Raw genomic sequence first — 16948 nt, 5'->3', positions numbered from 1 at the left:
CAACAAATTGCAACCTATGCACAGCAGCTGTTTCTCACCACCGCAGTGGACATGCCTCTGTGCCACATGCAGAGGCTGCCTGGGTGCAGTGACTCATTTGCAGGATTGTCTACCTCTGCAAGATTACTCTTCACCTTCATGCATTGCTGACACCCATAGAACGGGGCAAGGCCATCTCCCAGTATGGATACAGTGATAATGTAACAGTGCAAAACAAAACATTAATTTTGACAGTCTCTTCTCTCTCGTCCTTCACCAACCACGAACTCCCCACTGTCTCCCACCCTGACATCATAGCCAACTGTCCACCCCAAGGTCACCTATAACATGCAACTGTTATGAGCACCCACAGAAAGTGGTGGTTGAAGGATGGCGAAAGCACTGGTAGGTGATGAGATGCTGAATCTCCAGGTCAGAGACTTGCCGGCTCTATAAAGGCAGACAGGGAGTGCTCAGTGGTAGATCTGATGACACAGTGCTGAACAGGCAGAAGTGTTAAGGGGCGCATAGTTTTGTGCACATTAATGAAAATAAGCCCCCACAACAGACAACCCTTGTGTGTTCACATGTTGACCCAATGACACTGCCAGTTGTGATCGCAGTGGCCACAGAATCAGGGAGATTAAGCCATGAATCAATGTAAATGTCTTGCTTAGTTAGATGGATCACATTTCTTGTTACACAAGATCAGTAATTGTGTCTGGATATACAGGCCAGGATGCAGGCCAATTGGAGTAGTTTTATTCTCTGTTGGACATTCACCTTGTTTTTCGTGGGAAGTATAGAAATAATCAGACACATTAAAGCTATGGAGTATATGGACACTGTTGTAGACCATTTACATTCCTTCATGCTTGATTTCTTTCTGCCAGTGATGGCATCTTCCAACATAACTTTCCATGTCTCATGCCTGGAAACATCCTGTAGTGATCTAGGAGGCAATACAGTTACCTTACGTTGATGTCTTTACCACCAGATTCACCTTATTTGAACCTACACATTTAGTAGCATAACAATGCTTCAATCTGGTTCCTGACAATACTATATGTAGCTCACAATGAGTTGCTCCACCCCACAGATGAAATGCACAGACTTGTCTTAACAAGGTTTGGTCTTGGCTGGTTCTGATTATACAAACATCAAAAAACATTTTGCATCACCCCGGTTCCCAGAACTCCTAAAGATAGATGTTGACTGTGGATATTGTATCACAGACACAGTCCCTTTGACTGTTCAGAGATCCCCCTGCGGGTAACGGGGGTTAGAATAGGACTGAGGTATCCCTGCCTGTTGTAATAGGTGACTAAACGGAATCTCGCACTTTTTGGCGCTATAAGTTCTGGTCCCATTTTATGATTTGACCTGCCAGTTTCCAAATTTTACAGATGTGCAGGCCATATGGGGAAGGACACCTTACATGGTGCAAGAGTTGTCCATAGTGCCCTTAGATTCGATCGCCTGAACCTCTTGTCATGGCTTTGCATATCCACCTGCAACTCAAGTATTTGCGCGAGGACACTTTACAGGGTATGTCACTTGCTTCTGTTGTCTCCTGTCCTCATTCGCCCCCATGACAGTATTGTATTTCTCTGCACCCACTATCCAGCATGGTAGCCAGTCCGTTGTAGTGGGGCTGTCATGTACCCATTTGATAGTAGTCCCCTGACAACACAGGGATTGCACTGCTGATGCCTGAACTGTAAACTCCCCATGTATGCCAAGAAGTAGATGCCTGTCTTCCTGCAGCATCAGGACTCCTAGCAATGGTCATCATGCCAGGTGGCCTTTGCTGTGGCTGGGTGTCACCTATGGGGAGAGCCCCTGATCGGAGAGGGTGGCATCAGGGCAGATGACCTGCAATGAAGTTGACTAAGTCATCTCTCGCTGGTGACCATATGCCACCAGCAATCTCTGCGAAGGGCAAGATCGAGTACAATGCTGACAGATATGACACTAAATTGTTTCCCCCCCCCTCACTACACCATGCGAGGAACAGTGGGCTACAGAAAGAAGAGAGCCATATTCGCCTCGGTATTTAGTCTGTAGCAGAATAGACGGGGACTCTTTTCTACCTATGAAGCTTCAATTTTTTGTTGAACATCTTGAGGATAAGCCTGGGGAAGTGACAGCACTGTGCAAGAAGAGCAGTGGTGCAGTCTTTATTCAGACAGCACCCCAGCCCAATCCTGGCGTTACTCGCTTGTGACCAGCTGCATGATATTCCAGTTTCCATCACTCCCCATAAAAGCCTCAACATGGTCCAGCGGATTATTTTCCATTGCGATCTACTCTTGCAGTCTGATGATGAGCTACGTGGCAATCTAGATTGTTGGGGTGTTCATTTCATCTAGTTCGTTTACAGGGGACCCAAAGACAACAGGGTTGCTACTGGTGCCTTCATCTTGGCCTTTGAGGGTGATTCATTGCCTGAAAAGGTCAAGGTGATGGTTTACCACTGTGGTGATAAACCATACATCCCTCCCCCTATGCAGTCCTTTAATGCTGGAAATTCAGGCACGTCTTCCCACTGCATTTCCACCACCACATGACAAGACTGCAGACATCCACTGCATCCAGACACTCCCTACCATCTGTATCAACTGTGGAGACCAGCACTCCCCCTGCTCACCAGACTGCACAGTACTCCAAAAGGAGCTAAAAATCATGAAATACAAGACCTTGGACCGGTTGACTTACTAAGAGGCTAAACGTAAATTTGATCGATAACACCCCATTTGGTTGATCTCCACATGTGCTGCTGCTACATTACAATTGCCATCACAAGTACCACCCATACCACACTCTGTGCGCCACGAACAGGGGGCCCTCTAGGCCACCAGAATACATCCGCCCCCTTGGTGGTAGGGGGAAAATCTCCTTTCGTTCCTCCCATAGTACCTACTTCGGGAGCAAGGCCCCCCAAATGCAGGGGACATCAGTCCCCTCTCTCCAGCCAGAGAAGCAACAGCCTCCTCCAGCTCCTCTCATGCAGAAGGGGCCCTTGGTACCCTCTCTCCCAAGGTCTCTACTAATGACACAGGGGGGACACCCACCAGTGGCTAAAGGAGCCAAAAGCTGCTGGACGAAGGGCTTCTCGGTCTTCCTCTGTGCCTGAAACTACTTCAGAGAAGTACTCCCAGCGCCCATAAAGAGAAGCAAGAGGGCAAGCAAACAAAGAAGTTCGCTAAGAAAAAGGACCCTCCAGAGACCAATTATGCACCTGCAGTTGAGGTGGATATCTCACCATCCCTTAAGGACCTGGATCTCACTGACATGTCATCCACAATAGGAATGGATACAAATACTCAATCGGTGGCAGCAGGTGACCCTGAGGCGTAACCTGCCTCCTTGCATGCTTCATGCCTTCCCAACCTCACGATATCGTCATCCTCCAGTGGAATTGCTGCAGTTTTTTCCACAACCTGGCTGAGCTACGGCAACTGTTAAGCTTTACACCTGCTTTCTGCACTGCGCTTCATGAATCTTGGTTCCCGGCAATGTGAGCCCCTGCCCTCCATGGCTATACGGGATATTACAAGAACAGTAGTGCCTATTATAGTGTGTCAGGTAGAGTTTGTGTCTATGTCCTGAACTCAATATGCAGTGAAACTGAGCCCCTTCAAACCCCTCTTGAAGCTGTGGCTGTCAGGAAAAGGACGACGCAGGAAATAACTGTCTGCAACATATATCTTCCTCCAGATGGTGCAGTACCCCTGAACACATTGACTGCACTGATTCATCAACTTCCTAAACCTTTCCTACTTTTGGTAGATTTTAATGGCCATATCCCCTAGTGGGGTGGCACTGTGCTTACTGGCCAAGGTAGAGATGTCGAAACTTTTCTGTTTCAACTCGACCTCTGCCTCTTAAATACTGGGGCCACCACACATTTCAGTGTGGCTCATGGCACTTATTCGATCATTGATTTATCCTTCTGCAGCCCAGGACTTGTCCCACCTGTCCAATGGAGAGCCCACGACGACTTGTGTGGTAGTGACCACTTTCCCATCTTCCTGGACGTCCAACAAGATGGGTTTTAAACAAGGCAGACTGGGAAGCTTTCACTTCTGCTGTCACCACTGAATCTCCCCACAAGATGCCATCAATGGTAGTTGAGCAGGTCACTATAATGATCATTCCTGTGGCGAGAAACACAATCCCTTGTTCTTTAGGGTTCCCCCCAGTGAAAGTCAATACCTTGGTGGTAATCAGAAATCACTGAGGCCATTAAAGAGTGTCAGCGAGCTCTACAGCGAGATAAGCAGCACCCTTCCCTAGAGCACCTAATAGCTTTTAAAACAGCTCTGTGCCCACGTTTACCACCTAATAAAAAGATGGAAACAGGCATGTTGGGAGAGGTATATCTTGACCATTCGGTGCCATATATCACCTTCCCAAATCTGAATGAAGATCAGATGTGTTTGTGGGTACCAGACCCTGACAGGTGTTACTGGCATTAACATCAATGGCACTTACCTACTGACACAAATGCAATTTCTGAGCACTTTGCTGAGCATTATGCCCCAACCTCCATGTCGGAGAATTATCCCCCAGCATTTTGCACCCTCAAACAGTAGATGGAAAGGAAAGCCCTCTCGTTCACTCAATGTCACCATGAACCATATAATGCACCATTTACAAAGTCGGAGCTCCTCTGCATCCTTGCACATTGCCCTGACACAGTTCCTGGACGAGATCGGATCTGCAGTAACATGATCAAACATATCTTGTCTGACTACAAGCTACATCTCCTTGTCATCTTCAACCAGATCTGGTGCGATAGCATCTTTCCATCGCAATGGTGGGAGAGCACCATCATTCCAGTGCTCGAATCCAGTAAAATCCCGCCTGATATGGATAGGTATCGGCCCATCAGCATCACCAACGTTCTTTGTAAGCTGTTAGAATGTATGGTAAATCAGCGTTTGTGTTAGGTTCTGGAGTGACGTGGCCTACTGGCTCCATGCCAGGGCGATTTCCACCAGGGTCACTCTTCCACTGATAACCTGTTTCCCTCAAGTCTGTAATCTGAACAGCCTTTTCCAGATACCAACATCTGGTTGCCGAATTTTTTGATTTATGAAAAGCTTACAACATGACCTGGTGACATCATATCCTTGCCGCATTATATGAGTGAGGTCTCCAGGGCCCGCTCCAGATTTTTATCCTAAATTTCCTATTGTTCAGTACTTTCCGTGTCCAAGTTGGCACCTCTCATAGTTCCCCCATATCCAGGAGAATGGGATCCCGCAGGGCTCTGTATTGAGTGTATCTCTATTTTTAGTGGCTATTAACTGTCTAGAAGCAGCTGCCGGGTGTTGGTCTCGCCTTCTCTGTATGCAGACAACCTCCTCCAGTACTGGTTTTACAAGTGACGCCTACAGGGAGCCATCCACAAGGTGCAGTCATGGGCTGTAGCCCAGTGCTTCCAGTTTTCAGCCGCGAAGTCGTGCGTCTTGCTCTTCTGTCAGTGTCGTACCATTCATCCAGATCTTTTAACTTAATGATGATCCACTCACTGTAGAGGATACATATAGATTCTTAAGACTGGTTTTTGATGCCCAACTGACGTGGCTTCCTCATCTTCATCAGCTGAAATGGAAGTGCTGGCAGCACCTGAATGCCTTCTGCTGCCTGAGGAACACCAACTGGGATGCAGATCGATCTGTGCTACTGCAGCTCTACAGAGACCTTGCTCAATCCTGCCTTGAATATGGGAGTCTTGTTTATGGTACACCGGTGCCCTCAGTATTGCATTTACTCGACCCAGTACACCATCGTGGCATTCAACTAGCAACGGGAGCTTTTAGCACAAGTCCAGTGACCAGCTTCCTGGTGGAGCCCGGAGTACCTCCATTGAAGGTTAGGCATGTACAGGGGTTCATTCCCACATTGGAAGCCCAGGTCAGGGCTTACAAGTGCAGTTTGCATCCGATCTCTTCTGTCTGAAGTGGAGTCCTTGCCTTTACCACCATATACTTGAGGTCTATTCACGTACACCTCCATGGTGTACAACTAGGCCAAAGCTTTGCCTGGACCTTCCACATGGCCCTAATAAATACAAATGTTTGTGGGAGTTGCATTCACTAGTAGTTCATAAGAAATATAAACTGTCTTACCAAGCTACACAAGTGATGTGTGGAGTGGTACATTACAAACAAGCGCAGATATGATAATTTAACAGTGAGTTTGTACTATCATAGTATTTTAACAAATGAGTAAAAAATACAGGGCAAACAAATTGTGGTTATCATATGTTAAGGACGGGCTGCAAAAGTTGACATGTAGCTATAGGAATACTAAAACTCAAGCAGTTGAACTCAGCTGGGTATGTTTTGAGAAGATTTAACAAATACATAAAAAAAAGTGTGATGGCTCTTCACCAATGTGAGGAGTTAATGTACAGTGTTTCCTGTTAAGTGCTATTTAGTGATTATAACATATTTGTATTACAAAAAGGCATAGATGTTTTGTGTTTATTCAGGACCCCTAGGCAATACTCTTTTTGAATACATTCATGAAATCATTAACATGCCAACTGATGAGTTCGTTTCCACATTATTTCATTTGATTGGCAAGCATCAAGTATAAAAGTATAATTTTAGCATTCAACAATGATGAAATCAAAGTATGCATTGACTGCCAGACATGGTCAAACACACCAGGAGTTTCTTTGATTGCAACACCTGCAAAGAATATTCTTGTGACGAGATCCATTTCAGACTACACAAGCTTACGATACATGAGAGATTTCATGGCTCTCCAGAAAGAAACCAAGACTCAAATCGAGTGACCTGGTCCACCATGCCCAATCAATTAATGCAATAATGACTTATTCAAACACCTATGAATATCCAATCCAAAATGAGCATGCACCCCATTATGCTGGAACCACATGCTGTGCGTCACATTTACTGTAGCATTTTCAAGCAAACTGGGAAGAACCTGTTCCAGAAAAGTCTGATAATAAGCGGGATGGTAAAAGGTACTGCTCAATGAAGCACTCACTGACCAAACCCTCCCACATGTTAGCTGTGAATTGATGTTGTGCAAAATGGTGCTGCATGCCGCGAGCATTTCCTGGTACCCATAACTGCTCATTGTGGTAAAGGAATACACCATCTCCCCTCCAGATGTGTGTGTGTGTGTGTGTGTGTGAGTGTGTGTGTGTGTATGGGTGTTTTGCTATGGAAGTACACTGGTTCATGTTGTGTATTTTATTCATCACTGTTTGCATAACCTTGTTGCTCTTGCAGGCCACATTGCTGATGGACACAAAATTCATGTTCCCAGTAAGATTTCCTTTTAATCCATCAAAAATCAAGCTTGAAGATATAGAAGTACCAGAGGTGTTGAACCTACCAATGCTGAAGAAAGTTTCAACTTGTGAGAGTAGTGTTCATCAGGAAAACAGAAATGTGCCCTACTACAAGGTTTACGTAGATTTCCTTCTGGAGATCTGAGTTCTGAAGTAATAAATGTAAAAATTGTAATGAGATATGTATTTAATGTTAAACAGTCATCAGCATCCTATAAATGTAAACTTCTTTATTCCTTCACTCTAATATTCATTTCATTCTTAATATATCGTTATTATGTTAATCTATCTGCTTACAGTTATTTTGTTCATCAAAAATATTATATATAAAATATCTTTTATAATTATTTAAAATGTTTGCAATTTGTGTACATATGGCTTTTGTTGAAATATGTGATTAATGTTTGGCTTTCATGTGCGAGTGCGGGGGAATGGGGTGGAGGTACTGGGGTTTTGTTTGTGTGTGTGTGTGTGTATGTGTGTGTGTTTGGATCTGTATAATGTCCTAAATCACTGTCAACAACAAATATTTGCAGATGTAAAAACAGATGTTGTCATGACAACTTTGTTTACTTGCAACACAACTGTCATTTTTCCTCCTCTATCTGTGAAATCAAAACTTTGTTCTAAAAGTCAAAGAATGTGTATATACTATGTGGAGCAGTGTTTTAAGCTCTCTTAATTCTCCACAATGATGGTTTATTTAAATGTCATGGCACTACTAGACTATTATTCCTTTTTGTTAAAATTATTTCAAGAAAAATAGGATTCAGGAGACAGAGAAATAAAATGTTGTCATCTGACAGATCAGTAACCATGAAGAAACTGAAATACATAAGCCATTTTTCTTTCAAGGACATTGATTGTTCCTCCGTATTCTCACTTTTGCCTAATATGAAAGAAAAATTTCTATCGTATCTTTGGTATTCTGTTTATCTCGCCACCTTCTTCCTCTTATATTGCTTCTTCATCATCTGTTCCTCATTAACACTTAGGTAAAACTTGCATGATTAATTTCAGGATGATCTTGTTTTTCATTTGTAGTCATTTCTCAGTGTCTGCCAACTAGGTATCTATTATAATTTACTCCAGGCCTCTTAAATGTAAAGTTGTATCTCCTGTACTCAGGCAGGACTGCTTTTTTTATTTTCCTTTTTTTAGTGACAAGTTACTTCCAGCCACTTATGAGTGCCAAATTACTTTGTTGTAATCATAATGTGGTTTGTCTGCAAATGAACAGTACAAATATAAGTCTGGAAGTTGTTACAAGAATTTGGTTTCTGGCCGGTACTGCCATGTAAATGAATATCAGATCTGCTATATGTAAGTGATTTACAGATATGACTGGTTTTTAGTATCAATTTTGTACTAGTTACTGTGTGCATAATGGGCCTCCAGCGAGCCTTTGTTATTATTTAGCTAGAGATTTCCATTCAGACTAAGGCATTTCATGTTAAAAGGTAAATAATGAGTTGTACCCTGATAAGGATATTTAAAAATGGATTTTCTGTTTCATTTCATATGGGTATCAGTTAGTATGGTCTCATTTTTTTTAAACATTTTAGCTTTTTCACAATATCCATATCAACCATACAAAAGAAATTACTGTGATGATAAAGAAATCAAGTTAACTTCTTTCTTTCTGTCCGTTCTGTGTAAGTGATTTTTGTCAGAAATAATATAATTTTTTAAATTGTTGGGACTCGCCATGATAATGTAATTTGACCATGTGTTACAGAGATATTGCAAGTTACTGGTTGACATGCACAGAACATTATGGTCACCAACCTTCCATCAATAGCAGTGTCATCTTGTGAGGAATGACTGCTACACACACACACACACACACACACACACACACACACACACTGTGTGTGCATGTGTGCGTGTGCGCGTGTAGAATGGGGAAGGTGCGCAGTCTGAGTTCGACTGACGGCAGTGAGGGCAGATGGTAATGGCCCGAGGCTCAGCATGAGCATATTGGAAACTCCACAACTTGTCAGGTATTTGAGAAGTGCTGTGGTGATTGCCTTCAACACATGGTGATACCACATCCAAACGTCATGGGGTTGAGGGACTGCCACTCATAACAGATGTCGGACGTTGTAGGCTGAGCAGACTGGTAAAACAGAACAGGCAGTAAACTGTAGCAAAACAATCCTCAGTCTTAAATACTAGGCAGAGTACAAGTATGTCTGAACACACAGTGCACTGAACACTCGTAATGGTGGGCCTCTGCAGCCAATGACCCAAGCATATGCCCATGTTAACACCACAAAGAGCAAGTGACCATTGGCACTGTACATTGGTGCAGTGGCAGAGCATTGAATCCCGATGCCATCATCATCATGCCAATGGGTGGGTGCAAATCTGTCACCTTCCAGTGGAACATCTCCTTCACACCTTCACTTGGAATGGAGACAAGCTGGCAGTGGCTCCATTATGCTTTGGGGAACATTCAAGTAGACACTCACGGGTCCAGTGGAGCTTACGCTAGGCCATGATGGATAAGGAGTATCGTACATTGGTTGCAGACCACATGTACCCCTTCATGACAATCATGTTTACCGACAGCAGTGGCATTTTTCAAAAAGATAATGTGATATATCACAGGGCCATGAGTGTGACAGAATGGTTCAAGGAACACAGTGGTGAGTTCCAATTTATGTGCTGGCCACTTCAATTAGCCAGATCTGAACCTGATTGAATGTGGCATCAGAGGTCATCCCCCCCCACCCCCCCCCCCTGGAATTTATGGAAATCGGGTGCCTTGGGTGTCCAGGTGTATTGCCAGCTCCATACAGTGACCTACCAAGACCTCACTGCTTACATGCCATTATGTGTCACCTCACCACTGTTATCCATGTGAAAACGGTGGACATGCTCCCTATTAAGTGTGTGTGTGTGTGTGTGTGTGTGTGTGTGTGTGTGTGTGTGTCTGTGTTCCAAGTGTCTCATACAGACAATCACATTTGACATCAAAGAATGATTCATTGTCAATAAAATGAAAATTAATGAAGAAATAACACATCATATCATATGCAGCCTTAGCAACTTTGGAAAGCCATGATAATCTGGAGGCTGTCAAACTGCTGTGATTCATGACTGACAGTAAACCTTTGATTTTAAAATGTAATTGCCTATTGAAAGGGTGAGAGGGGGGGGATGAACTTCCTTTGATAGTTTCTAATTCTTTTATTTTTTGCTCTTACGCCATGTTTTTCTAATTATGACTCAACATAATGACATTACTTATATCTTCTTATTTGTGTGAAAGATTATTATTATGTATTGGTTTAAAATCTGTACTGTAACATTTGTTAACTGTGGGTATCATGTATCAGGCAGAAGTTTGGTGCTCATCTTGCAAATTCAAGTAAATTATTGAAATATTATTTTCTCTGCTGACTAATATTGATTGTTAATCAAAAATCACTTTTTCATTTTTAAAAATTTAATACTAATAGGCCCTCAGATGGCTAAAAGTAAAACAAATGAGGTTATTAGTAAATCCATCATAAATGTGATAGGCAGACCCACTCTTTGAGAAGATCTGCATGAGGAGAACTTTTCATCTTAATGACTCTTTTTGTTTTTCCTGTTACATATTTTGTGTAACACCTACTAGATATTTCTAAATCAGTCATTGGCTTTAGCTGAAGTATAAAATATTTCTTGGGCTAAAATGTAGGTAAAAAGGAACAGAGACTTGAAAAAATTTATTTCCATCATAATTCAAGATTATGGTGTTAACTATACTATGGAAAGATGCATAATTTTACTTCTGTTGTCAGTAAATAGTGTGAGACTTTGAGAACATAAGATGTAGAAACGAATTGTATTGTTCCTCTGACTATGACTGAATAAAAATTTTAAATCCATAAAAAGCTATTTTAGTCACTGTTAACTGTAAATATTGCCGAGCTTATCAGCGATCATGAATACTGGCCACATCAAAGAACAGAATTAAATGGGAATAGTGACCTAACTACAGGGTCTTTAAATCAGAATTTATCATTCAGGCATTGCCGGTGCTACTGTAGTAATGACCCTCCACTTGAGGTGTGAGTAGTTACAGTGCTTATTGTAAATTATTCTCTTCTAAGATAATCCAAAAATCACATTTCCTTATTTTTATTAAAAAAGTAGAATTACTATAAAGATACAGAGTTGTTTCAGATAAATGAGAAATATATTTTCAAAAGTCTAGTCATGATAATTTCATCCCTTCTGTATCTTTAAATGACCACACTGAATAATACGAGGGTAGTCCACAAATTAAGTTCTGTTTCTATTTCTATCTGCAGCAGCTACTCTGCCTCAATGAGAGGACATGTAAGCCATTTTCAAATTGCTACTGCCGACATGTGCTTTGTAGTGCTTCTTTATAATGTCAGCCATAATTGAAAATGCCGTCACGTGTGAAATCAGATCTGCGATTCATTTTCTAAATGCAAAGAAAGTTAAACCAAAGGAAATTCATTGGAAAATCTGTGAGGTTTATGGACAAAATGCTATGAGTGATTCAATGGTTAGAAGATGGGTCAGACTGTTAAATGAAGGACGTGATCAAGTTCACGATGAAGAATGGAGTGAACGCCCGTCTGTGGTTACTGATGAACTGGTTCACACAATTGAAGAGAAGATTAAGCACAACCATAAGTTTACACTTAGTGCCCTTGCTATGAAAGTTCTGCAAATCTCACTATCACTAATTCATGAAATTGTTACTGAAAAACTGAAACTTCAGAAACTTTGCTCATGTTGGGTACCCAAATTTCTTGCTGAAAAACACAAAAAACAATGGATGGGCAGTGCACTTCAGTTTTTGACACAGTACAGTGAAGAAATCGATGGTTTTCTTTCTCAGATAGTCATGGGGGGGGGGATGAAACTTGGGTAATGTAAGACACCCCTGAAACAAATCAGCAATCAATGGAATGGAGGCACACTTCATCCCCAACAAAGGTTAAGCCTAAGCAAATCTTGACACCTCTGAAAGTCATGTGCACCGTTTTTTGGGACAGAAAAGGCATTTTGCTGATTGATTGATTGATTGGCCTCATGGTAAGAAATCAATGCACATGGTTACTGAGAGACCATCAAGAAATTGTGCCGTGCAATACAGAACAAGCGCCAAGGATTACTGTCAAAAGGTGGTGTTTTTTCCCCTACCTCACAGCTCTTATGAGAATTTCACTGGAATGCATTTGATCATTCTCTGTACAGCCCAGACCTTGCTCCTAGCTCTCTTCTTACACCTAAAATCTGTCCTTGGTAGTCAACACTTCAATGATAATGACAAGCTAAAAGAACATGTTACCACATAGTTGAATACACAGGTGGTAACCTTCTATGAAGAAGGCATACAAAAACTTGTGCCACGGTATGACAAGTGTCTACAAAATTTTCGAAGCTATGTAAAAAAGTAGTTTAACAGTTGCAGACTTTTTACAATAAATATTTTTTTTGTCTGTGTCTGTGCACGTTTGTTTTATATAACCAAATGGAACTTGCTTTGTGGACATATCTTGTAAATTAATAACTGTGAAGATCTATAATCAAAAGTGATGTCTAATTATTTTAAGCATATAACTGAAATTTTTGATACTTCAATTATGAACTTTTTTTAACTGCATTTCATAGTTCACTCCCACCTTCATAGTTTAGTGGTCAGTGTGGCTGAATGACATTTAAGGGGCCTGGATTTGATTACCAGCAGAGTCAGCAGTTTCTTCTGCTTGGGGACTGGGTATTGTTTTGTCCTCATCAATACCGGCATGTAAGTCATCAAAATGAAATCAACTAAAACGACTTGCAGCTGACAAACTCCCTGAAAGGGTACCCCTGGCAAAATATGCCATATGCACATTTCATTTTCATAGTTCAAAAGTCAGAGAAGAAGGAAGACTAATGTTGTAAGTTGAGGTCACTTGTGTTTATTTCATAGTAATGTCCTGCAACCAATTCAGACAAATATTATCATTTTTACATTTTTCCAACAGCAACAGTAAACCGGATAATGCCGACCGGCTAGTCAAAGTGCAATTCCAAAAAGTTTGAAGAAATGTTTAATCCAAGTCAGAACATCTCAACTGATGAAGGAATGACACCATTGGGTGGACAGTTAAATTTTAAAGTTTATAATCCATCAAAAATTATGAAATACAGCATACTCATTCGGATGCTGTGTGATTCGAGTACAGTATACATTTCTTCATTCGATATATATTCCGGTGCTGGACAGCCTTTAGCAAAAACAGTGATGGAACTATTGACACCTTCTGAGGGAAAGTGGCACCACTTCTTCATGGCTGATTATTATAACAGTGTAGAACTTGCAAAGAAGTTACTTGAAAAGAAAATTTGAGTTTGTGGAATGACATGGAAAATAGAGGATTTCTGGAAAATTAAAGCTCACAAAAGTCAATGTTTTAGAAACTTGTCATCTATGGAAAGGTGACAAGTGGCCAGTGACAAGCCAAGTAATCTGAATTAGTGCTGCCAGCGCCAAGTGTATAAATTTGTACGAGATTTGAGGACGGCAAAGTGCTAACATGGGGCTAGTTGTTAGTGCTCCTTTTATCTTTTTTGAATATGAAATTGGGAAGATCTTAGCTGTAAGTCGGTTAGTTTTAGTGATGTACAAATCAGTGAAGTTGGCCATACATAAATATAACATTTCTGAACCTCATTCCATGTTGATTAAGTATGATGTGGAGTCATTTAAAATATTGTGGAGGATTTATATTAATGCATGGTTTTGCAGTGATATGTACCACTAAAACTCTCTTGAACTTCCAGTTGCAGCTAGTGGTTTAAAACTCACAAGCTTTCAGTCAAGTGCTCCTTGGCAACTGTCAAGTAGTGACTGTCTTTTGGTTGCCGCTAACATCCTTTACTGCTGCACTGCCTTACATGATGTCACTGGTGCTCACTCCAGCACCATATGGGGTAATGTTTGCATTGCGCCCCTGCTGCACCTGCTTCAGCTTTCTGTGGCTGTCTTACAATCCTTGCTCAACGGTAGGCTACCACCTTTGCTGAGGGTGTTTTCACAAACTTTTATCTATCACTTCTTTAATTATGCTGTCCCAGAAACAACTAGTCCATGTAATAAATGATGTCTCTTTGAATGCAGTATGATGTGAATGTATGTGTATGATGTGAATACTCTAGAGCATGCTCTACTATCACTGATTTCTTATGACATGACAGGGGAAAGCATCTCTCATGTTCTGTCTGACAGAAAACTGTCAATGCTCACACAGTATTTTATATACTCCTGGCATTCTGAGGCCTACATCACTTTTACAGGTCTCGTGAGTTGTCAAATTTTTGTTGGAGGCCTGTAGACTGAATCTGTTTCATACCCCTTTAAGAAGTGGCTAAAATTTCTGATTAATGAACCACAGAACGGAAAAAAACATAAGCTTCATTGAGTTTTATTCAGGGTCCTTCTGCTCCTGTGTTTTCAGGAAGGTGGTTTGTGAAATCTGGTAACTAGTGTATCTGTTTTCCTTGAATACTTTCTGTATGTGGCTCAGTTCCTTCAGCAGGTTTTCAGCATCTGAGACACCTTCCACACAATGCACTAAGATCCTCAGAACAGAATATTTTTGTGACAGATAGTGATAGCTGTTAATGTGCAGGTATCTGCAGTATGTGTGGGTGGGTTTCCAGTAAACACTGTGGCTGACACACAAATTGCTTTATGGCAGATGAGGACATCAAGGAAGTGCAAGGCGCTACCAGTCTCTACCTCCATTGTGAATTTGATGTTGTCATGAATATTGTTGATGTGGTCCAAGAATTCCCCAAGCTTTTTACATTCATGAGACCAGATGATGAATGTATTGTCAATGTAATGATAAAAGCAACTAGGATTTGCAGGAGCCACAGCCAGTGAAAAGCTTTTGTCTGATTAAAACCTTCTATATTCTCCATCATACAAAATCAGATGGATGGCCTCACATTGGAAAGTCCATTAGCTCTAGTTATACCCAACTTGTTTATGGAGAACATCATGCTGGACATGCCTCCTGCAAAGTCTGTTTGCTTTTATCATTACATCAATGACACATTCATCATCTGGTCTCAATGATGTGAAAAAACTGGGGTAATTCTTGGATCACATCAACAATATCCATGACAATATCAAGTTCACAATTGAGGTGGAGACCTATAGTGCCTTGCTGTTCCTTGATGTCCTCATCTGCTGTAAGGCAATGTGTGTCTCAGTCACAGTGTTTACTGGAAATCCACCCACACACATCAGGATCTGCAAGCTAACAGCTATCACGATCTGTCACAGAAATGTTTTGTTCTGAGGACCTTGGTGCATCAATAGAAAGCTCTCTCATACACTGGAAGGTTGCCAAAGGAACTGAGTCACTTACAGAAAGTATTCAAGGAAAACGGCTACAACAATCGCCAGATTTCAAAAGCCATCTTCCCGGAAACATAGAAGCTGAAGGCCCACAAGAAGAAATATAAGCTTGTGTTTTTTCCATTCTATGGCTCAATAATGGGAATGATCAGCCATTTCCTAAAGAGGCATGAAATAGATTCGGTCATCAGGGCTCCAACAAAAGTTTCAAAACTCATCAGTCCTTTGAAAGATGGTATGGGTGTTTGAATGCCAGTAGTACATAAAATACTGTGTGGGTGTGGATATTTTTATGTTGGACAGACTGTGCATACTAATGAACAGTGCTGAGTAGAACACAAGATACTTTCACTTTTGTTACCCTGAGGGATCAGTGGTAGCAGAGCATGCTCTGGAAAACAGACATCACATTTCATTCAAAAAGACATCAGTTATTACACAGATGTGTTGTTTCTAGGATATCATAATTAAAAAAGCAATAGAGATAAAAATTTGTAACAACACTCTCAATGAAGTTGATGGCCTATAGTTAAGCAATCCTTGGGACCCTACCATCAGAAAATTGAAGTGGGTGCTGTGGGTGTGCAATGAAAGTATTACACTATATGGCAGTGGAGCAAACACCAGTGACAACAAAGAAGGAAGCACTGCTGTATAAGTATGATGGCAGCAACCAAAAGATAGTCACCACTTGACAATGGCAGAGGAGTACTTGGCCCAAGGGCTTGATGATTTTACACCATTTGATGTTATTGTGAGGCCAAGAGAATTTTATCATAATGGTTAATTGTTTATCAGATCACTGTTGATGTTAACCTATAGCACTATCATAATTACAGTAAGCTGTGATCAGCAAGCCCGACCTCATGCACTTGCATGGCAGGTCTTAATTTTTTGTGGAGATAAAGTTGCCTATTTTCCCAGGTTTCAAACACATGTTTTTTATTTTTCCTAAATCAGTTATGGTGAATGATGAGATATCACTGTTGAGGAGGACATGGTTGATTTGTCATTACCAGAAGGATGTTGAGCTAATCTTCCTCAATACTTTATTAAATTGTACACAGCTCATGTCACCCACATAAAACAAATGTCAGTTTCTAATCCGCAATTATCCTATACCAGTATCATAGAACCAGTATTGATTAAGAAGTGAAACTTTTTGCCCTCCACTCAGTCCTCTTGTTACAGGCTCATAACAGTTATCTACACTGCCTGTAGTTAATAGCTGTGATGTATGG

At 41.3% G+C, this 16948-nt stretch overlaps 2 protein-coding genes across 2 annotated transcripts in view; both read left to right on the top strand.

The window, feature by feature from the left end:
- The window catches only part of LOC124554786 (unconventional myosin-Vb-like), a 67620-nt gene extending 60100 nt beyond the window's left edge, over positions 1-7520 (top strand). Inside the window, exon 4 of the mRNA XM_047128434.1 lies at positions 7257-7520. Within this exon, the coding sequence (XP_046984390.1) occupies positions 7257-7463 (207 nt within the window). The 3' untranslated portion in view covers positions 7464-7520. The remainder of the gene's footprint in view (positions 1-7256) is intronic.
- Positions 7521-13875: 6355 nt separating this feature from the next.
- LOC124555906 (unconventional myosin-Va-like) overlaps positions 13876-16948 on the top strand; it is a 74063-nt gene continuing 70990 nt past the window's right edge. The window contains exon 1 of the mRNA XM_047129964.1: positions 13876-13938. Within this exon, the coding sequence (XP_046985920.1) occupies positions 13876-13938 (63 nt within the window). The remainder of the gene's footprint in view (positions 13939-16948) is intronic.

Source organism: Schistocerca americana, chromosome X, assembly GCF_021461395.2.
Source record: "Schistocerca americana isolate TAMUIC-IGC-003095 chromosome X, iqSchAmer2.1, whole genome shotgun sequence".
Taxonomy (NCBI): Eukaryota; Metazoa; Arthropoda; class Insecta; order Orthoptera; family Acrididae; genus Schistocerca; species Schistocerca americana.
Note: the sequence above shows the minus strand (reverse complement) of the source record. Positions and strands in the feature narration are given on the sequence as shown.